General features: G+C 48.2%; 1 protein-coding gene and 2 long non-coding RNA genes across 3 annotated transcripts; 2 read left to right on the forward strand and 1 right to left on the reverse strand.

Moving 5' to 3' along the window:
- Window positions 1-1,025: 1,025 nt before the first annotated feature.
- On the reverse strand, window positions 1,026-2,655 carry LOC120656007 (skin secretory protein xP2-like). The gene is made up of 3 exons (XM_039933997.1): window positions 2,264-2,655; window positions 1,685-2,131; window positions 1,026-1,442 (listed from the first exon to the last, which is right to left on the reverse strand). The coding sequence occupies exons 1-3, from the start codon at window positions 2,375-2,377 to the stop codon at window positions 1,353-1,355; spliced, it is 651 nt and encodes a 216-aa protein (XP_039789931.1). The 5' UTR covers window positions 2,378-2,655; the 3' UTR covers window positions 1,026-1,352.
- Window positions 2,656-4,558: 1,903 nt separating this feature from the next.
- LOC120656008 lies at window positions 4,559-7,192 on the forward strand. The gene is made up of 2 exons (XR_005667791.1): window positions 4,559-4,736; window positions 6,880-7,192. It is a non-coding gene; the product is annotated as an uncharacterized LOC120656008 (long non-coding RNA).
- Window positions 7,193-11,627: 4,435 nt separating this feature from the next.
- Window positions 11,628-14,043, forward strand: LOC120656009. The gene is made up of 3 exons (XR_005667792.1): window positions 11,628-12,041; window positions 12,174-13,929; window positions 13,998-14,043. It is a non-coding gene; the product is annotated as an uncharacterized LOC120656009 (long non-coding RNA).
- Window positions 14,044-16,147: the final 2,104 nt, after the last annotated feature.

A 16,147-nucleotide genomic window follows, 5' to 3' on the forward strand; every position in this document is an offset into this window, starting at 1 on the left:
ACCGGTAAACACCGTATGACTTTGGAAAATTAAAAATTTTGGCAGCATTTCACCGTAATTTTGTAAATATCATTACTGATGGTATATATCAAATAATTATATAACATTTACACATACATAGAATAGAAGTTCATATCCATAAAAATAGAAATTCACATCCATAGTCCATATAGATCATCACAACAATAGTCCATGCAAATCATCACAACCATAGTCCTCACAAACCATCATCGTCAATATATATAATACATAGTAGTGGTTTCCGGTCCAAATGAACAAATGAAAATAGATGTACATATTTGAAATATGAACACACACATATACATATAGCTAAAATGAACAAATTAACATCCAACTACCATGAACAAATGGATCCATATAGCTAATATGAACACATGTTTTTGAATATAGCTACACAACAAACATCTAAAAATCAATGTAAATTCAAGAAATACTCACAATGCAATGGTTTCCGGTCCAAACGCGCCGATTTCCGCTCGGAAAACGCCGAATACCGCTCGGGATTAGAGGATACCGCTCGGGATTACCGGTCCGAAAGTTTTTTTATTTTTTTGAGTGCCCAAACAGTCAAATATTTGAACATGTTCTATATTAGAATGATGTATGTCATCTCTACTTTCTTACCATATTTTTTCCTTTTTTATTTCAAATATTTTTGAAAATTTTAAATTCGGGCGAAATTTTTCGAAATTTACCGCCGGTATGGGTTGCCGCCTAGTAGCGGTATCGGTAAAAATCGGCGGTAACCGGCGGTTACCGATCGGTAAGGAAAACACTGGTAGTGAGTGGGGGTTTACGAAAAATTTTATGGGCATTAAATATTATACCACATCAGCAATTCTGTTGATATGGCAGGGTTATAATGAAAAGAGAGGGGGTGGGGATCGACAACACTCATCCGAAGGTTGATGGCCATGGACGGTTACATACTTACATTTGGTGATTGGTGGGTGATTACTGAAGGATCAAAACAAATTTACCATCCAGACACGTCGCTCAATCACTGGACCAAGGATCCGTACCAGTTCCTTTTGTTTCCTTTTTTTTTTCACTAACCCACTACATTCTGGGTCAGTGTCACTGCATATACCGCGCAATGCTTTTCGCTTTGGTGCACGTCAGCGAGCATAAAAGGATGACAAGAAAGGGCGTGGCAGATAAAAAGGAAGACGAGCTTTGTTTACAGAGGAGAGGTGGATTAGCCGCGCGCAGAAAGCAACAATGAGGCAAGAGAAAGAAGAGAAAGGAAGAAGCTTTATCTCTGCAACAGTGAGTGCTAGTAGTAGGCCTACTTTTGAACCGCATGTATCTCCTACGGATCTACTCCCAGCTTAAAGCCCAAAAGATGCCATCGTGACCGTGAGCCCGAGCAGCAGCGGCGGCACCAATCTGGCTCCAACCCAAGTGGCAGCTCCCACTTCCTGCAACCAAGAACACCATCACCAAGATTAGAACAAGTTAGATAGATGATGAAGAGAATAAAAAATGCAAAGGAGGAAATGTGCATGAGTTTATTTTTTCTAAAAAAAATACTGTTTGCAAGAAGAAGAAAAAAGAGGTACTCTAAAGGCACACCAAAGATGTGGGAATCAGAAGAGGAAGAGGTGAGAATGCGCGTGGCGCATCATGGAGCCATGCATACGCCGCTGCGACTACGTACTACCTGGCGCTTTTCGCCGGGCGCCGGCAGGGGCAGGATGGTGGCGGTGTCCGTCACGCCGCGCGGGACCGGCACGGCGGGGCTGCTCTTGATCGACGCGGGGCCGCCGCCGCTCCCGGCGGCGGAGTCCGGCGCCGGCGCGGGCGCCCCGGGCTGGCCGGGAGCGGGGGCGCGCGCGGGGCCGGGGCCAGCCGACGGCGCGGGCGCCTGGTGGTGGGAGTGGGAGGAAGCTGCAGGGGGCTGTGCGGCGCTACGCCTGGCCTCCCCCCCACTGCCCCGGCGCCAGCGCTCCGTCGGCAGCCTGGGCCGCGTGTCGTCGCCGCCTCCGCCGAGCACCGGCGGCGGCGCGGCGAGCGGGGCCGGGGAGAAGCCGGACAGCTTCGGCGAGGGGTCCGGGACGATGACGGCCCGCGGGACCTTCTCCTCCACGTAGCCGCCGCCGCCGCGCAGCTGAAGCAACACATTACAGGCAACGGACGGTTAGCCCCGCTTGTATTCATAGACGACTACTGTAGCCGCTAGGTGCTGCAACTTGGCTGAAGAGCAAGGGGCGGGTGCCGTGTGGTGTGGTCGCGTACGTACCTCGAAGGCCTGCGACGTGCGCAGGATCTGGAAGCAGAGCAGCAGCGTGAGGAGCGGGCGGGATCGTCGCAGCAGGGCGCCGCAGCACGGCGCCGTGGTCGCAGGGGCACCCATCTCCTCTTCTCCCCCGGGTCAGGCGTAGCTCTCGTTCTCGTGTCCTACCACCGCTCTATCTACCTCGGCTCTGTTTGCGGTGGCAGTGCCGGCGCTGGTGCTCAGTCTTGGGTTGGTGGCTCGCGAATGGGCAGCGGCGAAGCGAGTGGGAAAGCCCTCGAGGGCGTCGTTGAAGAAGAAGGAAATGGGGGCCAGAGGCGACGAGAGGCCGCACAAGGTGGTGGGGAGCAGGGGCTCGCGCAGTGCACGTACTGTTTGTGCCGGGCAGGCAGCTGCAGCGTGCCAGAGGCTCAAAAAGCCACAGCAAAGCTCAAAGCCCAAGAGTGCACCACCATGCGGTGCGCAAGAGGCCAACAGCTAGGCAGACGGAAAGCAAAGCCTGCCGCAGGAGGATGACAAGAGAACAAAGCCAGGCGGCAGCAGGCCTTGGGCGCTTTTCGGGCACCATGATGATGGGGCAAATGGTTATGCTAATCGGCGGCCAGATCCTCATGTGGATTTGCAGCTAATCGCCCGGGCCTTTTGGGGCCGGTTAGGTTAATCACGTGACGAGCTCAGGTCCCAGACGCGGACAAAGAGAAGGTGGTGGAGGCCGTGGAGCTGAGCTGGGCAGAGTGCAGCGTGGGGTTCCGGTCGCGGCTTTGGTTTCGTTGTCTGAGCTTTCAAGGCCTTTTGCTCCGTGTTTCAGATCCGGATGGGATTCCGATGCGGGCGGGGGAAGAAGAGAGCGGGGTCAGAGCGCGCGTGGGTTCCGAGGAGGGGTGCCTTTTGGGGCCCGATAATTGCGACATCAATGGCTGGCACGGGCGCGCACGCACGCACTCGCGTCGGTTGGTTGGTTCGCTTGCCACTGCCACCGCCGCTCCCACCCCCGACTCCCCTCCCGGCCTCCTCCCACGGCGGCGGGGCCCCCACCACCGACGAGCTTTTCATCAGCTGCTGGTGAGAGCAAGTATAGTGAAGCACACTCAGCCGGCGAAATGACTGACCACGTCATCCAAATCTGAGGTGGAGGAAAGAGAAAGCTGGAGAGAGAGTAGGATGGGCGACTAGCGAGACGCTCGCTTGAAGCAGCAGAACCGAGAAAAAACTCCCTCCCAGCCTGTTGCATGCGCACTGAGCCAGCGGCTCCTCCTCTCCTATTCGCTACTAAGACATACAAGCATTAACTCTTGTAGCCAACTTTTACACCAATTCACTATATCAAATAACTTTCTCAAAGACTAAAAGTGACATGGCACCTCGTTGCGCCAGCAGCTGCCGAAACCACTAGCCATGCTCTGAGGGAGGGAAGGGAATCTCCCTCGGCGTCCGGGAAGAATGGACGGCGAGGCGAGCCCGCAGCAGAGGCAGAGGACGTCCTCCAAACGCACGCCCGCCTCGGTTCTACACCAGCAGGCACACCACCAAACCCAGCGCCATGGACAGGGCGCTCCGAATGGCTCGATCATGGTGTCATCATGCGGATGTCCACACGCTGATGAATGATGATGATGCGATCGATTACAACGGACGGTTGCCCCTACCGGAGTCGTCGTTGCTGCCCACGGACCACGGCAACCGAGAGCCGCGCGCTGCGCCGGCGGAAGCGCCCCGGTCCCGAGTGCCGAGGCTGCCGGAACCCGGGCTCCTCCTCGCTGCTGCAAACCAACGTTGGGACCCCACGTAGCGCGGCCCGGCGAAGCAGGGCAGCCAGGCCGCGCGCGCGCCCACCTGCTCGCTCGTAAACTAAAAGATCCAACTATTTTTTCTCACTAAAAAAAAGATGGAACTAGTTTAGTTTCCCTCCTCTCCTCTCTCAGGAGTAAAATGCACTGCCGGTTCCTGAATTTAGCAGTAGGTGTCATTCCGATGAGGACATACCAATAGTTACTCAAGTTAAAAATAAACAAGTGCATGAACAAAGCCGTGCAAAACTACTCCAAAAACAGATGAATTCATTCCTATTTGAAACTAACTTCAATATACATGATAATATTATCAGATTTACTCCGTGTCAACTGATTGAGAATACGCTTTTCTATCAATTGACGTGCATGGGCGTCGGATCGGTGATAAACGAACGAGATTGACCCTGTGTAAATCATCTGTTCGGGTCCGCTTTTGGCTGTTGTTTGTACCCCGGTTACGTATTAACGGGTCTAGACTGTGAGGGATTAGACTGAGTTCCCTGTCGACCCTACCCGCTTGTCTCATTTCGACCCTTTCACCTTCGCTTTCATCGGCTAGGGAGCTGGTGGCGATTTTGCGATGCGGTATCCTCTTCCTCAGATCGGCAACCACCAACGGCTAATCGGCGTCCTCCTTGTTGTATCTGCGGCCTCACCTGCGGTAGCACCTGCTGCCCATTGATTTTGAGGTATTTTGGCCTGGTTATTAAAACGTCGTGAAAACGTCGTTTACACGATTAAACGTTGGAGGATTTTGAAACGCTTGAACGTTTTGCCAAAATCACGTAAAACGACGTTTTATGACGTTTAAACGTTCGTTTAAGGCGTTTTGGCGTTTTATCAAGTGAAATTCGGTTAAACGACGCTTGCATGGTCGTTTTATCTCGTGAAATTAGAGTGCTTGTGGACTTGTCGTTCTACTATTCTATTTTGTTGTTTGCTTGATTGCTTTGGTTGTGAACATGTTATTTTGAAACTATTATGTGAACCTACATTGGTTGTTTGGTATTTAATTAGTTGTTTGGTATTAAACTTTGTATATTATGTGAATTGATTATTTATATTGATATTTTTCTATATTATTTGTCACGACGTTTAAATGTTCGTTTAAACGTTTACAAGACGAAATCTGATCTCCAACGTTTCAACGTTTTATCGTGCTAATAACCTTGTATTTCGGTGTCTCCGTTGACTAACTAGATGTGATTTTTCTAGGATTTGTGTTTTCTGTTCCATTCTCATTGATTTGTGCGCGGAGGATCCAAGCCGATTTCAATTGGTCGATGGATGTTTCGGTTCCATTTCCATGGTGGGGTTTCGATTAGGTTGGTCTGTGCTGCGGTGGGATTGGGTGGGGGGATCAAAGCTTATTTCCTGTTCGTTGTTGTGTCTGGGGAAGAGGCATCTTGTCGCTGGGTTCTGCTCCATCAATCACTCCTCATTCTCAGGGGACAAGACAGCATTTTGATGAATTGTTTTGGTCATTTGGTCCGCATCCTTATCATCTAGTGGGGGATGGGGCACAACAATCCATATGCTTGCATGCAGTGACTCAGATCTGGAAGCATGATGTTCATATGAGCTTGTTTTACATTCCTTTATTAATATTATGGCCTCAAATTCCCTAAATTTTCTAACTAAGAATTGAGACCTGATTCAATTATGTATTTTCAATCATTTCTCTCATCCAAAACTTTTACTGTTGTTGGCGAACACCACTAGTTATGAGTGTGTGATTAGGTGATAGAACCATAGTTTCACAGCCTATGGTAGCTTCAGAAATCCACATATGTTAGTTTCCCATTTTGTTCTTGTCTGCCTGATTAGTTTACTGTTGTTAAAAACTAATGTTAAAATGGATGCATATTTGTACTGATGATCTGGTGATAAACAAGCTGCAATGATGTGATCTCAATAAGCATGTGTTTCTGGAATCATGAATATGAATGTTGTGACAGTAGCAGGTTTTCACTTTTACCCTTAAGGTATTAAAATTATAATAGTATTAATGATATGGATAGTATCCTGTGCATCCTTGATCTAGCGACACATTGACTTTATGGCAGCTGTCTACCCGACCATGTAATAGGTGCTGTTTGTACACATTAGTAGTCGAATGTCACTTTGTAAGGTCATGTTACTTTTAGATTATTGCTCTGATTGAAAAGCATACGTACCATTATATTCCATACATACTGCTTACATTAGCTGACTGTTTGGCTTTATGTTTGCAAAGTTCCAAGATGACTATTTTGTGCCTGTTCTTAATGAAAACTTTATATTTGAGTTGAAAATATGTTTTTGACCAGTGAGGAAGACTAAAAATGAAGGTGGTGGTGCTTTTATTCGAACACCTTATTTAGTGAGACTGATATTCGAGGATTATGGGCCTAGTGTTGTGTTTGTTGGTATATTGAGTCCACTGCCATTCATGAGGTCACTAGTAATTTTTTGCAACAGATTGTGTTTTGGTTTGCATGTTGTAGATTTTTAGCGGAGAGCCGCAATGGTTAAACTGATGCATGTTTACTGATTAACAAACTTGTGTCTGTCACTGTGCCTTGCCTTGCCTCAATTCCTTAACAACCATGTCCTAGATTCAATTACAGTGTTTTATTTTACACTATGTCATTTTTTTTCATGCGTGTGTGTTAGAATGCATTGCAGCCTTGCAGGCGTGAAACCCGCAGCATCATGTCTAGCATAGAATCATCTAACATTCTCATCAGTAATAAGCATCATCTGGAACTGATGAGTTTTCAGCTCTCTTGGATGTGAGAGCAGCTCATATCTTTTGCTATTCTAATAAAAGTTCATTACTGATGCTTGCAGTGCCCATCCAATGCCGCAGCAATTTGTGTGTCTGTGCCATCAAATTGTATGTGTGCAAGCACACATGCATGTTTGTGGATGTGTGTTTGCATTAGATAGATGGAGGGAGACCGATTACATATTTCAATTCGGTCCCTTTATTTTGTAGGATTGCTTTATGATTATTCTTAGGAATGAAGAAGCTAGACAGATTCTAAAGCCCCATGTACAAGTTTTCTAGTAGTGAAGTAAAGATTCTATAACTATAAATTTTGTAAATTAATTACCAGTTTCATGTTATTAAATTATTTTTGTTAGTTAATTATCACTTTCCTATTGCAGGTGTTTTTTAGATATTTTTCAATTTGACTTTTAATTAATAATTTTCATGCATGTTTAAATTTAACTATTTTTTTGGATTTTTTATTTTCTAGATATATGCATTTTTGAAACTATAGTTTAATAACATGTCAATATAACAATATATTTCTAGTTTTTTAACTAGCAGTATTATATATTTAATTTCTCTATAAAATTCATGTGTATTTCCTTTTAGAATGTACCTTTCTCATCTGTATTTGCATTTTGTTATCCTTACATATATTCATCCTATTTCTTTTCAGTTCAGAAAAAAATGAAATTGATAGTGATAATTTGTATCATAAGGTTCATTATTGTGTCATATTTTTTGGCTAGAAACTTAGTTTGCATTTTAAAAACTTTCAAGCAATATGCATAAATATTACACTTGAAGCACGTCTGCAATTTCAATGTAATTGTACTGTAAATTTTTTATAATATAATTATTAATCATATGTAAACTGATATTGTGTTCTTAACAAATCTAGAATTTTATGATCATGTACCAACAGACAATTTTTTGCCTCATTAGAAGGATGCTGCCAGAAATTGCATCTAGTTATCATTATCAATCACTAATCTAGCACTCCCCATAGTTATAAAGTATAAACCCATCCATCTTTATAAGAAAGGCAGCAAAGGTTGGTGATCTTGCAAATTTTTGCTCTCTATAGTTTTGATTTCAGTTAGCAGAGTCACAACTTGTTATTGGCATCAACTTTTTTCCTCTGCTACAACCACAGCTTGCATTGTAAGGATTCATGTTTTTTCACTTCTAATTTGTTTTTGATTTTGCATATATCTACTATGGTATTATATCTCAGGTATCAAACTTGATTTTTGACCTTAAATGAATATGCATTCTTTATACCTAGCATTCCATTTTCCTGCTTAGCTAAATTCCAGAGGTGCCAAAATCGAGTTATTTGAAAAAAAGTTACATGTGTCATGAATAAATTATATAGTTAGCACTTCTGTAATTTCAGCATGCTTGAATCGTGTTTTTTCTTATATTTTATTTAGTTGACATAGATTATAGAATCCATTTATTTGTGGAATACCAAAATGAAACTAGACCCGTTGCCTGTAGAGTTTACTAATGCAAGCTATTGTGTAATTTTTTAGTCATATTGGTTTTTTTCAGGTGACATTCTAAGCTATGTGTTTAGAATCATCATATCTGATATATTTGTGGAATTGAGGTGCTAGTGTTAAATTGATGCACATAGCTATTCAGTTCTTCATATTGCACAAATATTAAAGTTTTGGACATTTTTATTATTATTTCCTACTGCTTCACTTTTTTACAGGGATTGATTATTTTGACATTGACATGAGTGTTGGTTGTTGATACTATCACTTAATACTATCATATAGGCGGATCTGATTTTTGTACAGGAAGATAATGATGAGCATGAAGATAGTTTCGAGGAAAACAAAGGAACGACATGTTTTTTTCTCCACAAGGCTGACACCAATGTTTCTACCTGTGTCGTGTGAAATGTGTGCTATATGTTGTATGTGTGGAATGAGTCTAAAAATTGTAGACTGTGATCTGGACATATTTTTGTTCAAAATTTTTATGTGATAAATCCATATAAAAATTTGAAAACCTGAAGCGTTTAGCAGATATAAGATATCTTTGCTCCTCTTATCAGGCTCAAAGTTTGGCCCACACATCTATAGCAGCCCAAATAGTCCTAATGGTAACGGGTCCACGACTGGCAAAGAAAGGACCCGTTAGCTGTATACAGGGCACGCAAAAACACTTAGCAGAGGATCCGTATGCCGGAAGGATTACTACATTGGCTTGAATTTCATCTGGACAGCTGGCTGGTCAGCCAACAGTGGGATAAGGTGATTGACGGAAAGTATAAATATCAATCGACTGATGTGGAGACACATCCATAATATTATACTACCTAAAAATCCTACATTGATATTTCTTAGTCATACACATGAAGAAGTGGAAGATACATGGTCCAAGAATCAAGACACAGTGTTACTACCACACTAGTGTGAATGGGAAGGATTACCGGGCCAACCTGTTAGAAGGCTGATCAGTCCGAGTACTTTATCTCTTGATTTCCTGAAGCTTTAGGAGCTTATGAGCACTTGATTGAAAGCTTATCAAGTTTATTTTCGAATGACTTCACACCAAGTACTTTGGATTATCAACTAATGACATCCGAGTACATTAGTGAAGACTGGTCAGAAAGTCAAGGATCTTCTCGCAGAGCAAGCTTGGTCCAAATTCCCATGCAAACCTGTATTAATATACAACATTTCATGGTGCAAGCTACACATGGTTGGAAAGATAATTAAGTCTACTTTTCAACACATCAAATCTCATGTCATTTGGACTTCCCAATAAAGAGTTATAACCATTTTACTGAGAACTGCACAGAAGCCCAGAAGACGCGCGAGGGGATTGAAGGCCATCTCGTGAATGCTTCATCAGTTGGCCTTCCACCTTTCAACGTGGAGACTTCAGTTCATAACTATCTAGGAGGGATGTTCCTAGTACAAATATCCCCTATGTGTACTTAGAAAACAACTTTTGATCATTTGATAAACCGATATGGTATTGCAGCCATGTTGCTGAATGTCTTACACTCCTTTGTTCTTGTGAGTTCTTATTGGACTTTTTTTAGCACTTCTTCTTGGACTTGTGAGGAAGATCACTTTGAGGTCCCCTAATTCGTGCTCTACGGTTGCTAGTTTGGCTGCGCCGTTTTGTGTGGATTAGTCCCGGTTTGTGGTTCTGCGATCATTCGGAGATCGAGTCGAAGTCCTCAAGGTTTCAGTGCCTCTCTTCTCATCGCTTGGTCGCATCCAACCTTGACAGGTGTAAAACTACTTACCCGCTGCTCGCAGCAAAGTTATCTATTGGTGGAAGGCCCGAGAACTGGAGGTCGAAGCCCCCTTCGCAGATGGCGCAGAAAACGAACACGGAATTCCACACAAGCATGACCGCTCACTGGTATTCAATGTCTCATCAATGACTGTTACAGGGGTATTTATAGGCGGCGATTCACCTACCCGTTAGCCTGTAAACCCCGAAATATCCCTCAACTGATAGATTCTCGGAATATTCTGCGGGCAAACTAGTAAAATTATAATGATAATGGGTTACAGCCGGTGCTCGCAGATGGACCCACTGCGGGCCCTCACTCCCTTCGCTATCTCGATGTCGTTCCTCTTCGAGCCTGGCCTTCGGATCCGACCCTCGAGGCTTCCGTCCTTGGGCCTTCAGCGCCAGGCCTTCGGCGCCAGACCTTCGGCACTAGCCCTTCACTCGCCTGGGCCCACGCTCTCCCTTCATCGGTTCGCGTCTTGGTCCTAGCCTTCGGGGAGGAGTCTTCGGCACCGACTCTTCGGGCGTATGCCTTCGGTTGAAGTCGTCGTTCCTGGTCTGTTCCCGGACCTGCCCTTCCGAAGTGAGTCGTCGGGCATCGCGCCTTCGTCGTGTCCGAAGGTGGCTCCCCCAACAGTAGCCCCTCGAGATTGTGGTTGCTCCTCGGAGGATCCGGAGCCTCGACATTCTGGCGCATGGAACGCTGCCCGAAGCACCACCCTTCATACTGACGTGCGCACACAGCCGTCTGAGAACACCTGCGTCTGGAGAAGGGAAATTTTTTTGCGATCTTCACTGTTAGCAACAATGCCTTGATTGTCAGGGAAAAATTTGGTCAAAAGAGTTAACGAGGACGAAGCGTTCCAACTCCCAAGCGAAAAGACGGATGTGCCCCTGAAGCGCCTTGTTCTCCCGTACATCGAGTCAGGAGCATATGGGTCTTTTCACGTTGGTGTCCTGCGAATTGGTGCGCCCGAGAGGGGCTATAAAAGCCGAGAGTGAGGGCCCCTTCAGCCCCACGCTCTCAATCGCTATCGGCCTCTCCATCAGCCCCTTGCCTCATCAGTCTTTGTTTCATTTCGGCCTCTGCTTTGAGCTTCACTGCGCTTCCACAACAGTTTCTTTCGAAGACATGGCGCCACGCGAGCGAAGCCGTCCTCCACCGACCTGTTCTCTCGGGAAGAGCGGTGTGACGAGCGCCATGATACAAGACCTGGAGAAGCACGGGGTCCTCGAAGTGGGCTTCGATTGCGCGCCTCCGGCGGGCCAGACCACGATGAAGTGGTCGTCTTCCGCGACTTCTTCGTCGCCGGCCTTCGTTTTCCACTCGACCCGTCGTTGTAGAGATTTTTCGCCTGCCCAAGGTCTTCCTTCACCAAATGACGCCGACATCGTTCCTTCGACTGAACCTGTACATGTGGCTCGCGAAGACGCGCCGGTTGGTGCCCAGCGCCGAAGGGTTCGCACGCGTCTTCCGCTGCCACTTCCAGCCGAAGGCGGTCACCGTGCGGACCGACGACGGAGGGAGCTCGGAGGCGGAGCCCCAGTTTGGCGTGTACACCTTCGCCTTCCGCACCACCGCGCTGAGCCCCGTCATTGCCTAACAGCCCCGTCATTGCCTAACGGAACAAGTGGCCGGGGGATTAGGCCTCGCACTGGTTCTACCACAAGGTCCCCCTCGACCCCTCGATGAAGAGCCACCAGCTGGTGGTGAGGGAGATCGTCGTCCTCGGGGAGACGCCTGTGGTGGAAGTTGACGAGACACTAGAGCACGAAGCCCTCGTTGCAATGCTCCGCGAGGTATCGAAGGTCTTCGGGACCCGAGACATTGTCGAGGAGTTCATGGCGTGTCGATGCTTCCCTTTCCGCGAAGGGTGGTCCATCTCCTCGTGGGCAGCTAAGGAGAAATGGGTGGGTGGCGTCCCCATGCCCAATTTCACCACCTCCTTCGGCATCAAAAAGGAGGGTATGATCTTCGTCTCTCTCTCTCTTCTCTCTCTCTCTCTCTCTCTCTCTACTGACTGGCTCTAGTATTCGCTCTTCTCTCTCTCTCTCTCTCTCTCTCTCTCTCTCTACTGACTGGCTCTAGTATTCGCAGATACTGACCCGGTAGCGGTCGAAATTTTGGCCAACGAGGTCATTGACGCCGAAGCCAACAACGAGCACTAGCTGCTCGTGGCAAAGTTGGGCGGCACCCGGAACAACCGGGTGTTCACATTTTTCGATATGAAGGCTCCCCGGCGTGTTGCCGAAGCATGGCTTATTGAAGCCGAGGAAAAGAAGAAGGCAAAGGCCCGGGCCAAGGTTTTCGCGGCCCCTCGGGGTGCTGGTACCACCGGCACCCTAGAGAAGGAAAAGAGGAGCAGCGGTGGTGGAGGCGCAGGTGCAACGAAGCGCCCCCGCGTGCTAGAGAAGATGATCACCGGATCCCCCCTTCGGAGCAAGGGCGATTTTGAGGAGGCTGTGAGCTCCAGCGACGAGCCTGGCGCTCCGAAGGCCACCACTGCCGCACCAATCGCCGCCGCATCCCCAATTCCGGTGGTGCCTCTATCTGTGGCTCCTGCCACCGAGAAGGCACTTCTCGGTGGAGTGGAGTGAAATGGAGCCGGAGAGCAGCGACGAGGTGGGGCAACAGCCTCATGCATCTGCGGCCTCGGCGGCACCGGCCGTGAAGGCCCCGGAGGACACAGCGACGTCGACGGAGAAGGCCGCGTCCCCTTCCGCCGACTCGTCTTCGTCGGAGGAGAATGATGGAGGCCAAGGTGGCCAGGCTAAACGCGCTGTGGCGGAGGCGCAGACGGGCGTCGGGGCCGATGGCGAAACTAGCTGCAGGCCTGCAGCAGCTCAAGCTCTTCGGAAGAGAGCAGCAGCTCAAGCTCTTCGGAAGAGAGCAGCAGCTCAAGCTCTTCGGAAGAGAGCAGCAGCTTCCTGGTGAGCAGCAGCTAGGTCATTGGAAGCCTTCGCTTCGAATGCGGGGAGCGCGAGCAGTGGTTGTTGTCCGAGGCGGGAGAATCCTTCTGCGTCCCATTGATGGAGCGAAGACTGATGAGGACCGGAGCTGGACACGCCCTATGCTGCGCCGAGGACCTCGCTCTGAAGTCTTACGTCGCGGCAAGATGCGCCCACCATCAGATGGCAATAGAGCGGGGCGAAGCTTCGCGGGTGGTGGGGATGGAAGAGAGGATCGCCCAGCTCGAGCGCGAGAAGACCGCTCTGTAAGACACTCTGTCCTCCGTCCGCGCCGAAGCCGAGGCTACCCTGGAGCAGCTCAAGACCACTCGCCAGGAAGCCGAAGCTGCCAAGGTGGAGGTGGCCGAAGCCCACCGTCAAGCCGCCGTGAAGGAAAAAGAGGCGAAAGAGAGCGAAGCCCGGCGGCAGGCGGTGCGCCAGACCATCATCGCCTCCTATCGCGAAGCCATCCGCGCTGGGGCCGAGCCGCTGCAGGAAGATATTAGCAATCTGCTGGCGAGGCTTGGCCTGGAGGCCCCGGAACTGTCTCCGAACTCCGAGAACATCAGCATCTAGGAGCTCTTCTGGTGGCTTCAGGCCTGTGTGGCCATGGCGGATTCCGGCAATTGGGCCATCGGCGATCTCAGTGCCGCTGTGTCCGCCCGGTCACTAAGCGCCGCGGTTTGCAAGCTTCTCGCAGCCGGCGCCAGAGCGGACGCGGCTATCACGAAGGCACAACTTCGGTCGCTACGCGACGTGTCATTCAAGTGGCCTTCGCCGGAGGAAGTCGGCCCGATGCCCTGCCGCCTCTCCCGAAGAACATCGCGAAGAACTTTACAGGGACATTCTTCCGGGAGAATGGGCGATGCCTCGTCCATGCCGAGGCGGAGCGGCTGAGAGATCAGGTATGTTGTAGCCTCGATGTTGAGCTTTATTGTACCTCTTCGGTTGCTGATTTTTTGGCTCTGTGCAGCTACAAGCCAAGGCTGAAGCTTGGGCGCGCACCTTCCTTGGCCTGGGCGCCTGGCTGATGCTGGCAACCTTCGGGACGCGGCTGCAGGCAAAGAGGAGAGGCAAGATGGCGACCGCGGAGCCCCGAACGCTGGAGGAGACCACCGCGAAGCCTTGAACGATAGAGGAGACGACGCGGATGTCGAATTTGAGGTGTGAGAGGTGGAGGGTTTTTTGAACGTTTTGTGTTGGGATACATTTTTGTAAGAACTAACGCCTTCGGTGACTGTGCAGGCCCCTCGCTGGAACCTGCGTGGATCACCGAAGGTATCCAACCTTTGTGGATAAATCGGGGTACTTTCTTTATTTCTGGTGTGACATGGACGAAGTATCACGCTGCCCATCCGTGTAGGGCGAAGGCCTCTGTGTAATTTGAACCTTCATTTGTACTAAAAAGTTTGGCGAAGAGCCTTTGTATAATTGACACTTTGTTTGTATCACTTATGTAAATAAAGCTTTGTGTTATTTGGAACGAAAATATTTGTGTTTGCGAAGCGTATATTCGGGCTCGTCTTGGCCCTGTAAGCGAGCAAAAAATTCGATTTGCGAAGCGCCACCCCCATTTTTGCGTGTTTGGAGGACATGACGCTCCCAAAGATCATCGCCCTTGGACCTTTGCGCCTTCGACACTTCGTGCGTGTGGGATTTTCGCAAGGGCACGTGCTCATCACAAGAGATTCGAGTTGCGGAGCGCCACCTCCCCCCCTTGCATGCTCGGAGGGCGTGACATTGCTCGACAATGTCGTATTCGGCTTTCACGCGATTAAGTTTTGTGTGCCTTTTGAACCGCAAAAGGGGAGACTTTTTTTTTTTGAGGGAAGCTCGCTCGTTCTTTATTCAATCACCTCTGGACCAGCGAGATCGCGGTCCAACCAAGTTTTTACAACGCTTGGGAGGGGGTCAGACCAGACGGTCGGCTGACCCGGGTCCCGTGCAAAGCCAGAATGAGCCAGCTCGTGTGCACACCGATCGTGAACATAAATAATTTACAAAGGAACAAAATGTAAAGCAGGCATCTCACGAATCTCCCTGAAAATACTCCACCTGGAGCTTGATCGAACCTCGACGTCTGAATAGCAGAAACGAGGCTTGTCGAGTCAGATTCGTCAATGATCCGAGAAATCCCCACATCCATAGCTGCCTTTAGTGCAGCCAAACACGCCTCTCCTTCAGCTGACAGAGCGTCATGCAAAAGGGGAGACTTGGCATAGGCAGAGGTGTTGCAATGGCGTAGTTACCGATTAGTTTAGGATAGGGTAGTTGATTCTGAATCCGCCCCTTGTCTAAGGTGCGTTTGTAATGCATTTACAATCATGATGCAATGTTTATCATAGGTGCACTTCGAGTTAATGAATTTCCACCTCAGGCTAGAAAAAAATAATCAATTCCATTTGGTTTATCTCATGCAGGATATACCTGTTTATACCATTGGAGCAGACTGTCAGGAGAGGTCTTTCCACAGGTTGGCCATCAAGAGATACAAGAGGCTTCGGGATATTCAATCGACCAGTTTGTATGGAAAGCCAGTGACACCGCCACCAATCGTTCAGGCCCCTTCACAACTCAGCGAAGACATGCACACGTACCATATTGTTAGAGTCATTGGGAAGGATAAACTGTGGCGCCGCAGCTCTGTCTCTTTTATGTTCAGAGATTCTGATATGTACTTTGTGGCGTTCACTCCGTATGATCTTTGCCCATCAACGCTGTGGTTCACATTCTCAGATTCTCCAATTCCATCTTATATGAATCAGATGAATTTGCCATATGATTGTTCCTATAAAGATATGTAAGATTTACACCCCTACAAAATTACATTCTTAAACGCTCCTGAGGTAATTGGGTCGTTTTTATTTCCATAGCTCTAAACTGATAACTTTTTTTTTATTTCTGTAGCAAAATCATCCCTGTTGAATATCTCTGTCTGAATAAAATTGTGGAGGTACTCTCAAAAGTCAGTTCTGAAACTGTTGAATGGGAGGATAATGAGCGCAGTGAAGCACTGCATTGCGCCTGTTTAATGCTAAGCGACACAATGCCGTCAGGTGAGTTGCAGGTTTATGTGAAGTATCTGCTCAGGGCGTGCAAGCAGGCCTGCATTCAAGGTTCTAA

The sequence above is a fragment of the Panicum virgatum genome, chromosome 1N, assembly GCF_016808335.1.
Source record: "Panicum virgatum strain AP13 chromosome 1N, P.virgatum_v5, whole genome shotgun sequence".
Lineage (NCBI taxonomy): Eukaryota > Viridiplantae > Streptophyta > Magnoliopsida > Poales > Poaceae > Panicum > Panicum virgatum.

Coding starts and splice junctions, on each gene's coding strand:
- LOC120656007 (XM_039933997.1), bottom strand. CDS start 2,377: ATGGGTGCCCCTGCGACCACGGCGCCGTGCTGCGGCGCCCTGCTGCGA. Junction 2,132..2,263: donor GCACGTCGCAGGCCTTCGAG/GTACGTACGCGA, acceptor GTGTTGCTTCAG/CTGCGCGGCGGCGGCGGCTA. Junction 1,443..1,684: donor CGCCCGGCGAAAAGCGCCAG/GTAGTACGTAGT, acceptor TCTTGGTTGCAG/GAAGTGGGAGCTGCCACTTG.